We start from the raw sequence: 13,204 nt of genomic DNA, 5'->3' as shown, positions 1-13,204 counted from the left end.
GTCAGTTAGCACCCACTGCCTAGTTATTATGTCAGACTTTCTGTCGTGAATCTTCTCATTGTCTTTAAGTGTATATGTCTCTCTCATACCCTTCCTTTCATATACAAACATCTGCAGAGTAAGAGCTGTTCCCGTTAGAGATGGAGTGTGTGTAGAGGTCAGAGCATTCGGACAGCAGAGCCAAAGTGAGATTAATAATTACATTAGCACCATAAATATGTATATGGTGTGGATAAAGAGGAGGGGATCCAATCAATATGTCTGTGCTGTTTCTTTGCTTTTTGCCCTGTACCTTTTCTTCTCCTCCTCCTCCTCCTGTGCCCCCTCTCTCTCTGTCCCTGTGTGTGTTGGTTGGTAAGAACTAAGCAATTCCTCTCGGCAAAACTGCAGCTGTGAAACAAAATTGTTTTTCACATCATTCAGAAATGGAGGGAATCTTGGGAATGCATACACACTGAGGGAGGGAGAGGTTGAGCCAGCAGTTTTGTAGGCAGTCGTTGTTCGAGCCAGGAGGTGCAGTGTGGCTCTGGACTGCTCTCAGCGTTCTGGCTACTTTAGTTTGGTGAGGCTATGCTGAATTGGCAAGCTGCAGTGAATATGAGTGTGTGTGCGTGTGTGTGTGTGTGTGTGTGTGTGTGTCAGGATGTGGCCATCTGCTAAGCCTGATTTTAGTGTTCTACCTTTGCAACTTTATATATGCTCATTTACATATTTTATTCTCAGTTAAATGAAGACATATAGTGTGGGATGAGATATTGAACCTCACTAGATCCTGATGTGCTATATATCAATAGCACCTTTCGGCCATTGATATATAAACCATTTTCAGCAAATTGGACGGCCTGCAGCTTTGTGCATGCTGTTGCTACAGGAGCGGGACCAAGCAGTGCTCGATAGCAGTGCTTTGCTGTGATTTTTGGTCACATTTACAATTAATACGGGTCTCACAGATCCACTTGGTTTTACATAAACTCAGAAACATGCTTTGGGCTTCCACATAGTAAAATCCTCTTTGGAATATTTTATTTTTCTTCATCCTTTATCTTAGTTTAAAGCGCTGGTCAGTGGAGAATTCAGATGAACAGTAAGTGACAATGATTTACATTAATGGAAGCTTCAGCTCCGGCTTCTTTTATCATTGTCAGTTCAACGGCAGTAGCCTGCCACTTTTTGCACATTGTGAGTTGGAATAAAAACATCACTAAGACAAGTTAGACTCTCAAAAAAAAAGAAGGCAGCAGCGTTTGCTTTGTTTTCAGGGACACTTATGACAAGGCTACTGCATTGTCTTCAAAACTGTATAACATGCTTGGCTGACAAACTTATTTCTCACAATGCATGTGTTTTTTCCCTCAAGCCAATACTTGTCTCAGTTACGTGCTGTATAGTTTTATAATAATATAAACCTGTTGAAAACACATAAATATTAATAATTTCTGGTCTGATGAACTTCAGATTTAATGTAAAATGACTACCGTCCTACATTTACCTTCTTCTTTTGTGCAGTCTCTCATCACAGTATTACACAAAACAAAATCGATTTTTATTTCTTGAATCAGTCAATCACATTTAACGCTAAGCTTGTCAGAGAAACTGACTAGGAAATTACTGCATTGTCTATATATATATCTGTATCTAAGTATAGTGGTAGATGACAGAAATCTAACAACTTGTTGGAACTTAAAACACATGGTGTTTCCGCTGCACACGGCTGTTGAAAATGTAGCTGACCAGAGAGAGAGGGAGATAGATTGGTGGTAGAAAGTGTCCAATATCAAAATCTGTTTTAGGATCAGAGCTGCTGTGTAATGTGTCGTTCCTGATTCAAATGGAGTTGGGTTTGTGAGTCTTTGATGTACATGTGTGTATTTGTGTCTGCGGGTTTGTGTATGTTGGCAGCATGCACTGACAGCCTGGGAGTTAAATACTTGGCTGTCCTGGTATTCGTAATGAGCCCCAAAGCGATGTCCGGTTTTGCTATGTCTATCCGGTTTGTGCGGAATGTGTGTGTGTGTGTGTGTGTGTGTGTGTGTGTGTGTGTGTGTGTATTTGTCCAGCATGGTACCAACCTAGATCCTATGCCAAGCTTCCCATTAGTGAAGCACAGTCCATTAAAACCCCATTAACAATCCTTCTCAGAAAAAAAAAGACCTCGCAAACATCAAAAACCTTTTCATACGCGGCACACAGACGCAAACAGACACACATACATGTACACAAACTGTGCATATGCTCTCTCTGCCTTCTGTTATCTGGAAACTTTTACAACCTTAGGCCCAATCCATTTTCTGAGATCAAGGACATGAAAGGGAATTACACAAGAGTGCACGCATATGGACAACCAGACCTCCACCTTCGTTCCCTTCTGTCTTGTTGGTCTCCAGACATCACTCCCAGTTTTATTTTTATTTACAGCTTTGAGAAGAAAAACCTACCCTTATAGTCTTCCTCTCCATGTGTCCATCTTTAGGTTGTCTATGCCGTCCCTGAAGAGGACTGATGCTGGACTGTATCAGTGTATGGTGAGGAACAGGATGGGAGCAGTAATACACAGGAGAACGGAGGTGCAGGTGGCCTGTAAGTACACACAGCATACACGGACACACACGCTGGTTTAAAGTAAACTGAGTAAAACAATTGAAGATGTTGTTTTGTGCACAATTAAAACTTAACAAGCTTCAGCTTTGCTCAATTCTTACAATCTTACAAATATTGAAACAGTGATGGTTTAAAAAAGCATTAGATAGCATCTTGGCTAATGCTAACTGACTGTGAAGACAGCGTGATTGGTCAGTTCCAATACTGATTCTAGATCAACAGTTTTATGATGATGTAGGGACAACACCAACACCGGCATATCTGATTGTGCAGTAAATGTATTGTGATGCATTGGTGTTGATCTTCATACTCTTCATCCTTCTCTCTTTTCCTCAAGTTCTGGGTAACTTCTTGGCCGAAGAGCAGAGAAAGACGGTGACTCAGGGCCGAGCAGCCCTCATCAACCCTCCTCCCCTCGCTTCGTTTCCTCAACCATTGGTCACATGGTACAAAGATGGACACAAGATAATCCCCAACAACCGAATGTAAGTGTTTCTTTTACCCTTTTGCTTTGTGTCTTGAGCACGCACTCGTGTTTGTATGGTGTCTTTTGCAGTCTCGAGCACAAAGTGTGTCTAACAAAATACCGCCTGAGATAAAATTTTAATTTTACAGTTCTTATCCCACAGTGGTGTTTTAATTAGTGTTCTGCAGAAGCACAAAAGTTCTTTTAATCCTCGCATGTCAATTGCTATGAATAATAAGCTATTTAGATAACTGACCCTTTTCATAAGAAGAGACACAGGACATTATCACGAGAAGATAAAGCGGGCTTTTCAGTGAATCAAATCTACAAGGTTATTAAGTAATTTTAGGTGCATGGGAGATATTCTTTTATATTAATTGTACAGCAGAGATATGAGGGTCCCTGTGTTGTGTAAGCTGTGCTTCACAGTCTTTTTGTTTGATGTTATTCTCCAGCTCTTTTTGAAATGCTGACAATTTGCATATTATTTCTTAGTTGCTGCAGATATCCTGTAAGTGTCACTCTTTTGAAAAAATGCTTATAAGCTAAGCACAGGGATGGTAGTGTGCTTTTGGTTTGCAGAGTGGTGTGATATAGATTCAGGCAGCATTTTAAATTAATTTGGGATATGCACCTTTTTGAATCGGCTCCTCTGTGACAATAGCTGTTGAGATGGAGACCTTCAGTGATTTTATTAGTCTCTGCTTGCACTCTGAGATAACTAACTCCCCATTAAGACCACTAACTGCTCCCCAGTGTGTTATTGAATGAAATTGTCAGTGGCCTTGCTGTACACATAAACGGTCAGACAGCAACTTTTTCACCCCTTTAACGACAGACACCACCTCCAAAGAGCTTTTCAGAATGCTATGTGGATTCAGGTTATATAAACAGTTTTTTTTTTTTTAACTTTGGGGGGGGGGCGTTGCTTTTGTTTCTGGTTCACATCAAGTTTGAATTTGCTTTTAATTTGGACGAACTAGGATAATGTACTCCTGTTAAGTTAATGGGGCTTTATTGAGAGTGGCTTAATGATAGTGGACTGCAATTATTTTGCTGCACACGACACTATCTGCATGAAGGTGTTTTCAGTCAAAGCATCCCTGCTGAAGTGTGCCCTAGTTATAGTGAGCCCTTGTTATAGTTACAGATTATTCCGTGATTATTTCAATAAAAATACATCTGCAGTAGATATGGAGCATCTGTGGCCAGGGGACAAGATTGTTAGTGCCTGAAACTTTTCTTTTGTGTTTGCTTATATCTTAGCGCTACCAACCAACCACATTTAAGCAGGTTTTATTGGCGTGCCGGTAAACAGTGAAGAAAAACGATCTGCAATCTTAAAAACACTAGCTACTGTGCGAGGAGGATTTAACCTTTAAAATTAGCAATAGAGAATCAGCGGTAGAGATTTTCTCAGCTTTATTAGAGCCTGACCAATTTATCAGCAGGCTGATATGTTCAGCTGATATTAGCTCATAACATTCATGTTATGAGTGTTGATACTGGATAATTTGTCCAACAGAGGGTACTCTGCAACTTCCCTGTTGACAACACACAAACATAACAACAAGATGATACAAGCAGAGTCTGGCAGAGAGGGAATAAGTTAATAACAAGCAAATAAATAACTGTAGATATCAAATATAAGGCAAATTCGATTATTTGGTTTATGTGTCTGAAAGAAAACAACATTGGCTGTTATCAGATATCAGAATATTTGATTGTTAAATCACCAAATATCTGTATAGGTGTTGATCTTAAAATTGGACAGAGCTTTTATCACTTCTCCTTATGTTGCTACTGCCACTATTATGTTTTTCATCAATTTCTGAACTAACTTTGAAACAAAAGCACACAACGAACCCAGGCACCTCTTTCTCTACATACCAGCTTCAGGACCTTTAGTAACATCTCAAGTGCTCGTTGGGACATTAATGAGTCCAATTCTAGTCCCACAGACCTGCTGTGGAGGATGTATCCTCACATTAACCCTGAAAAGAGCTGGTTTATAAGATCTGACATGTGACTCTATGGTGACTTTAAAAGCCTGCTAGCATATGCGGAGTATACATTTAAATTTGGATTCTAATATCCATCTACTGTAAATCAACCCTGACAGCAATGAAAAGCTTTAAAGTATCAACCTTTTTGTCAGAACTGCTCCTGACACAAAGGTTAAGTACTATATTAATGCCTGGATATATTCTGGAAGCTCCATAGCCTACAGTACACCAATAGAGGGAAATATATAATTAATAGTAAAAGCCTAAGGTGAAGCTGAGGTGGGTGCATGGATCGTAGAGTAAGCACTGATGTAACAGTTGCAGCAGTAGGTTAGCAGAGCATTTAAACAATGTGATGTGACAGTGAACAATCGGCTGCCTGATTTTATCATATCCACAAGCCTGAGGCCAACACAGAGCCTGCAGATGTCAAAATGGTCACAGCCAGAAGGAATGTGTGGACACCTGACTATGGTTAGAGTTGGAGGTCACATCATCCAGAATGATCTCTACAGTGGGGATGATGATGATGATGCAAACCAGTTTACCATGGTTACAGATGATGTTAAAACAGCTCTTTTTATAGCACATTGTATTTCACTTTATACAGCACATTTGTGGTGCACTTACAGTATATCAAAAATGAAGAAGCTTCAGGTGGTTTATATATATATGTGGTGATAATTGATTCAGAAAATATGGTTGTCATGGTGATACATGACAGGTGATACAAGATATTTCCAGTTTCTTGGATCACAGGAACAATTGTTTATTCACTTTGTAATTATTGTAATGACTCGTGATTGCATTTTGTGTGTGTGTGTGTGTGTGTGTGTGTGTGTGTGTGTGGGGGGGGGGGTTATCCTTGTTTTGTCTTTTATTACTTTTCTGTTCCATTATATCCAAATGGGCTGCAGTGTTTGAAATACAGTTCCAAGTTTGGCAGGTATACTCAGCTGAGCAGTCAACACAGAGATTACAGTGGCCAGTATTGGAAATGGTATATGTCGCTGAAGTAGCTCCAGTGGCTCCATTACTCTTTGCCATTTATCTTGATTAAGTTGAGGGGGGAAAAACTGATAAAACTTTCTGTCCTAAAATGCACAGTCAAGACATTTTATGACCAGGAAAACCCATAAAATTCACGAGTTTCCTCAGCTATTTATTGCAGACACAGTTTGCACTGAATTCCAGACTGCCTTCACTAAAGTAATAAGAAATTAAGGCATTTATATGAAATACAATGTAAGTGGCATTCTGTTAATAACAAGCCGCTGTGCTTTTTCAAATGGCAAAAGCTTGGCACTCAATGTAGGAGGCATTTTATTTAGACCATATTCCAATCTTATAAAGATGGAATGAGGTGTGTTGCCTCTAATAATTTGGTATGAATAGTTTCCATCTCAGTTATCTGTCTTGGATGCTGACAGCAGTCTCTCCAGTCCTCGAGAGAGTTAGATATGAGAAACAGAGAAACCAGTAGAAACTCTAGAGATTCATCTTTTTTTCATTTTTTTTTCACCTGATGCAGTTTTTGACTCCTCTAGTATAGAGGTAGATCAGAATAGTAAAATAAAAAAAGAGAGACAATCAGTCTTTTTGCTAAGTTAACAGATGATAACAGGCTTAGAGCATTTATTGGCAGCTGAGCTAGCCAAAATACACTGTAACCAATGCCCAGGACATTCCTGGTGCTAGCTAGCTGCCTGACCTTGGCCAGCAGTCTGTTTTAACAGATACAGGGCTATGAAACAAAGGTTTTTCTTAAATCATGATCAGTTCAATTCAATTAAATGTTATTAATGTAGCACCAAATCACAACAACAGTCACCTCAAGTTGCTCTATATTTATATATTAGTGTAAAAAGCTCTATACTAATACAATCAGGCACCACTGTATAAGCAAACACTTGGAGACAGTGGGAAGGAAAAACTCATTTTAAACAGGAAAGAATTAGCAACACCCAAGCTTAGAGAGGGCCAGCCATCTGCCATGACTGTTTGGGGATGAGGGGAGGGAGACAGGATAAAAGACAAGCCGTGGAAGTGAGACAGAGTAACATGTTTTCATTTATTTACACATGTAGCAGCTCTAAAATAGAAACACATACTCTAGATAAAATACACTCATTGTGTCACTTAGACATGTTTTTGTGATTGTGTTTTTTTGTAAATTGAGCGAAAAACATGTGGTTTCGAGTGATGATTGCAGGGTTTTAGCTAGAAAAGTTGTTTGAGCCAGCAGCAGCAATGGGTCAGGGATTTGGTACAATGTAATGCTGTGCTCATTTCATGTAGCACTGTCCACCTGCTATGACGCTAATTGTTAATTGTGTGCTGGCTGAGACAGAACAGCGGGGCTACGTTTGTGCGCCTCGACACACACAGGATGAGGAGGGAGGCACCCTGGGAGCGAAGCATCATATTATATCATAACCTCATTTATATTCAGTGATGAATGATTTAGCTCAACCTTGAATAATGGACATAAGTGGACTGATTTCAGCTGAACACGTAAAATGATATAAAGTCTGAACACTTTCCTGGTACTTTATTCTAGCAGTAGGTAATCTTAACTGTTATAGAAAAACTCTCCAGTGCACAGACCATAGCGGTCAACTTAGAATAGGCGGGCCAGCGCTCTCGTATTACAGCCATGTAATGATACCACTGAACATAAATTATCACTTATATTTCTGTCCTGGTTGCTTAATAGATCTTTAGCAAAAGCCTATATCCACAAAGCAACAAATCCACACTCCTCTGAACCTTACAGAAGCACAGTAGGCCGCTCCCTTATTTCCCAAGAGGTCACCACAACGGATGGATCCACATGTTTGATTTGGCACCGATTTTAGGCCAGATGCCCTTCCTGATTCAACCCTCGCATTTTTCCTGGCCTGGGTCTGGCACTAGGAGTACACCAGCTTGTGAATCCCTGTGGTTGGGTTTGTCTCCTGCTGGACTTGAACCGGATATCTTTCACCATTATAAAGCACAGTTCTCTGTGATATCTATGCAGTACAAGTAGTAAAAACACAAATTATAGAGACTCTTCTCCCTGTTCACTGATAAGATGTATTTGTTTATTCCTATTAAGAGGTGGGTACACCCTTGGGAGCAGTTGTGTTGGCACTTCGTTTGGGCGGAGAAGATCTGATTGGTGTGAACCTTGGGAGCGAAGAGTCTCAAATTCAAGGTTTTCGCACCAGTATCTGTATCCATGGAAACAACATAAAAATGACAGCTAGTTCTGCCCCTTTGCAAAGTCTGAGCATGGTGAAATATTTTGTAAACAGAAATATTTTAAATAAAATTGCAACGTTTTCATTCGAATCATTTCATGGGTTTCTGGTGTTCCTGCTCTTCCAAAACAGAGTCGCCTATAATGTGACTAGGAAAAGTGGATCTCTCCACGCCATTATCAGGTATTAATATAATCTGGATAAAAACATTCAGCTCTGCATTGTGAATTGAAATATTCTGATTTGCTTGCAGCCCACATTCACATACTGAGATGAAGATTCATGCATAACACTTCCTTTGAACCCTCACAGAAAAGACTAATTTGCACCTTTCTTCACAGCTCCCCTCCTGTCTCTACAAGACACTCTTTCCCCCTCTCACCTCCCTGCTCCATGTCTGTCCTCCTACTTTTCTGCCTCTAAATTATTCTTCATATTGCTTTGTTCCCTCAGTTGGCTGCCCTTCTCTCACTCTTTGCCTCTTTTATGGTCATTATCATGCTACAGGATATAGTGTTATACAGAACTCATAAACCTCTGTTTCTGAATAAACTGCTTAACGGCTGTGGTGCGTCCACGAACACACACACACACTCACACGCACACACACGCACACACACACACACGCACACACTGAAAATCTGTCTCTTCAGACCAATCTCAGTTGCGTCTACCTGGCACAAGCGTCTCTGTGTGCGCTCATGTGTGTCAGAGTGAGTGCAGTGAATATTTGCACAGCCCTACGTGTGTAACGGTGTGTGTGTGTGAGGTTACGCTGGCTGATCCTGCGGTCCGGTGAGACGGGGCCAGATGGTGCCTGCCGGTTGGCTGTCTTCGTGGTGACCGAGTTGATGATTTCGTTTATGAAGTTTATTGATCCGATATGCATCACTCCCAGAGTCCCCAGCCCCATCTCACTGTCTGTCTCTCTACCTCTCCCCTGCTCTCAATTTATGTCCATGTGCCTGCCCCTAACCCCACTCTGCATATCCAACACACACACACACACACACACACACACACACACACACACACACACACACACACACACACACACACACACATCCTGTCTATGAACATTCCCAAACTCCCTAGCCTCAAAATACTGGCCAGCAAAGAACTTACAAGCTGTCACTTCCCACACACTCTGCTCTAATCTAATGGAGCCCCCACTCCCTGTCCTCCCCATCTCCACTCCATGCTGCTCTGCCATCTCTCTGATGTCCCACCCCTCTCCCTCTCCTTGCAAAATGTTTTTCCTGCCCTCATCCTCCTATTTTTAAACAGGCTCTAAACTTCAGACTTTTTTCTCTCTCTCAGCTGTCCAGCAGCAGTTAAAAAACAACTTGGGGACAGTGCTCCCACCTCAGCGCCGCAGACACTGATATATATTTGAGCTGTGACCTGCTGCCCAGGTCGAGAGGAGAGAGCTGCTGTTTTTAATTAGCTCTGTGGCCTGTGGCAGATGGACGTGAAATGATTCTGATAGCCGGCAGCTTCAAGAGGACGGGCTGGACGAGGAGAATTAGAACTCGCCTTTCTTTTTCCATCAGGGACACATGAAGCCCGGATTGATCAAATAAAGGCAGTGATCTATGCAGAAGCATGCCAGGAAGGACAGTGAATATTTCAGCTTCTTGTTGCTGGGGAGTTGAGCGGTGTGGAGAGCAGTGATGTCACAAGCCATCAGTGTCAGAACTGGGCCTTATGGGAACTATTTCTCCTTATACCTGGCCTAAGCTGCCATACGCCGTGGTGGGGTATGTGTGAGTGTGTGCGTTTCTGAAAATTCATTCATTTTAATTTGTCAAACACTACTCTAACAGAAGGAACGATTCATTATTTCACCGCTCTCCGTCGCACGCACACACGTACGCACACATAATCAGCAGAGGTCTGAACAGAAGGAACTTTCTCGGTGTCTGAACTTTGCAAGCAGATGTTGTGTGTGTTTGTGTGTGAGAGCGTGCACACATATTCATGTGTATGGATGAGGCAAACAGCAAGATCAAGAGGAAAAGAGCATCATTTGGAGGGAGACTTAAAAGACACGTAGCCTTAGATCCCACCACATGTTGAAAAATGCAACCGGCCATTTGAAAGGTCTTCCATCCACGACAGTAGCGCCGCAGTTGTTAATGACTGCATTTCTCACGGCGTGCAAAAGGAAGCATCAAAGTGGCTGAGGAGAAGAAGAAGAAGAAGACATGAATAAAAAAAAAAAAGCTTGCAGGAAATGAATATGGAGTAAAGAGTTTAAGCTCAACTCAATCCATTGTGTCTGGAATTTAATCTCTGGAGCCACCAGAAGCTTAGATACTGTATGTGACTTTCTTCTCAATGATATGATTTAGTTACTTTTGGGATTACAAAGACATCCCAGACATGCAGGATTTAAAGACATGTGGCAGCACTACGACGAGCCATGTGCCAAATTTTTTCTGCATTTACGCATATACTGTATTCTACAATCCTCTTTTTGACGTCTTTGTTAAAGCTTTCATTTAATTTTTTATTACATAAACTTTCTTACAGAGCAAGTACAGTTGTGAGTCTTATCCAAGTTCTTGTACTTTCTTATTTTAATGTTTATATGGAGCACTGAGAAACTTTATTCATCTCCCAAATTTAGAGTGGGTTTATTAGACTTTCTGAAACCTTATACACTGCTCAAAGAAAGAAAGAAAAAAAAGGAACACTCTGAGAACACATTGTGTCTCAATGGAGAAAAAATCATGCTGGATATGTTGGGGGCGACCGTGGCTCAGGGGGTTGGGAAGCATATCTGTAACCGGAAGGTCGCCGGTTCAATCCCCGGGCTCTCTGTCCTGGTCGTTGTGTCCTTGGGCAAGACACTTTACCCTACCGTCTACTGGTGTTGGCCGGAGGGGCCGATGGCGCGATATGGCAGCCTCGCTTCTGTCAGTCTGCCCCAGGGCAGCTGTGACTACAACTGTAGCTTACCTCCACCAGTGTGTGTGAATGTGAGAGTGAATGAATAGTGGTATTGTAAAGTGCTTTGGGTGCCTTGAAAAGCGCTACATAAATCCAATCCATTATTATTATATGTATGCTGATATGGACCGGGTAATTTGTTAGGAATGAAAGGATGCCACATCATTTTATGGAAATGAAAATTATCAACCTACATAGGGGCTGAATTCAAAGACGCAGCGAAAAGCAAAGTGAAAAAATGAGGCTACAGGCTCAGTCCATTTTGCCAAAATTTCATTTCAGAAACCGAAAATTGTACTCAGTAGTTTGTATGGCCCCCACGCACTCCTAAAGAGACAACAACATTGCTCATCCTGTTCCTCCTTTCACTAAGCAGCAGATATCTGTCCTGCTGATCGGTTAAGGACCTTCTACAGCATAGGTGTCAAACTCTGGCCCGCGGGCCATTTTTGGCCCGCAGCCTAATTACACTTGGCCCGCGAAGCCATACCAAATGACTATCAGAGCTGGCCTACTGGTATTATACAGCTAATATATATATTGTTTAGTATTAAGCTTTGCTTGTTCCATATTCAGCTTTTCAGCAAAACGTGTTTGAGTCCATAAGAAAAGATTCATTCTTATATCTGGAGCAATAAATATATTTCAATAAATATTTACGTTAGCCCGTGACTTTGTTCCAGTTTTGAATTTTGGCCCACTGTGTATCTGAGTTTGACACCCCTGTTCTACAGCCCTGTCCAGCTGTCCTAGAGAAATTGCCTGTCTCCTGAACTTCTACCACGCTGTTGAGCCTGTGCTGGGAGAGACAGTAAACATTCTGCCAATGGCACGTATTGATGTGCCATCCTAAAAGGGCCTGGACTACCTGAGCAACCTCTGTAGAGTCCAGGTATCGCCTCGTGCTACCAGTAGTGACACTGACCACAACCAAATGCAGTCAGAAAAGATGAGGAGGAAAAATAACCCCCTCTGTTAATTAATTGACCACATCAGTATCCCAGAGGTTTTATTGATGTCGTGCTATACTATGATTTAAAATTTTTCCTTAATTTTTTTTTTTGAGCAGTGTGTAATGTTCGTGTAACTTCAGTCATCCAGTCATCCATCCATGGTAGCCTTAAATGAGTTGACCTCTCATCCAAGAGGTTACTTTAGATTTAACTGCTGATGGAGAGTTGCAGGTACTTAAACCCCAGATGTGTTGTCCCTTTGGAGGTGGTCCTGAGAATCATTGATCCATCCTGTCATCATGTGAGTTGTTAGGGTCACAAGAGCTTTGGTGTCAGTGTATAGAATACCGTCCTCTTCAATGATAGCTGCACAGTCAAGGCATACCTGTTCTTCTGTTATCCTGGTGTCCTCCTCAATGAAGTTGATTTTTCTGTGAATAGATGTTCTACATCTTGGGTTTTGATGTTGAGGTGTCATCCACATACCTGATGCACTGGCAAAGTACTATCCCTCTGAAAGAGCTTAGAGCTTTACTTTTCACTTATACTCTGTGGATGTTTGTTGCTATGTGGGAACCTGGGGAAGCCATGGCACATGTATGCTTTTGCCTGGATAAACCCTTGTTCTATTTGAAGTATGTGGTAATGAAGCAAAGATTTAACAGGATGGAAATCAGGGGTGAAGTTGGTTCTCTGATGTGTAAGGAAATCTCACAGGAGTATTCTTCCTAGACACATGGTGCAGCATAGTAGTACCAGCTCATCAGGATGAGGCGTAGCTTAAAAGAGGAAGGACACTCTTTCGAGGATCCCACTGTTCACATTTTGAACCGCTAGATGCTTCAAGAACGGAGTAAAGGATGTGGTCTTTGTGCACATGGGATGACAACCTTTGAACAGAGGTGGTGGTTTAAAAGCCACCTATAGATCCCTTTCCTGGCGATTCAAAACCCACTCACACCTTGATCCTGGCGACATTAC

At 41.6% G+C, this 13,204-nt stretch overlaps 1 protein-coding gene across 1 annotated transcript in view; it reads left to right on the top strand.

The window, feature by feature from the left end:
• The first annotated feature begins 2,474 nt into the window (after nt 1–2,474).
• Nucleotides 2,475–13,204, top strand: part of LOC102198766 (protein sidekick-1-like) — a 173,933-nt gene continuing 163,203 nt past the window's right edge. The window contains exons 1-2 of the mRNA XM_005750208.2: nt 2,475–2,577; nt 2,936–3,083. Of these exons, the coding sequence (XP_005750265.1) occupies nt 2,478–2,577; nt 2,936–3,083 (248 nt within the window). The 5' untranslated portion in view covers nt 2,475–2,477. The remainder of the gene's footprint in view (nt 2,578–2,935; nt 3,084–13,204) is intronic.

The sequence above is a fragment of the Pundamilia nyererei genome, unplaced genomic scaffold, assembly GCF_000239375.1.
Source record: "Pundamilia nyererei isolate P.nyererei 1_Seehausen unplaced genomic scaffold, PunNye1.0 scaffold00265, whole genome shotgun sequence".
NCBI classification, from domain to species: Eukaryota; Metazoa; Chordata; class Actinopteri; order Cichliformes; family Cichlidae; genus Pundamilia; species Pundamilia nyererei.
This window is presented reverse-complemented; position numbering and strand designations above follow the sequence as displayed.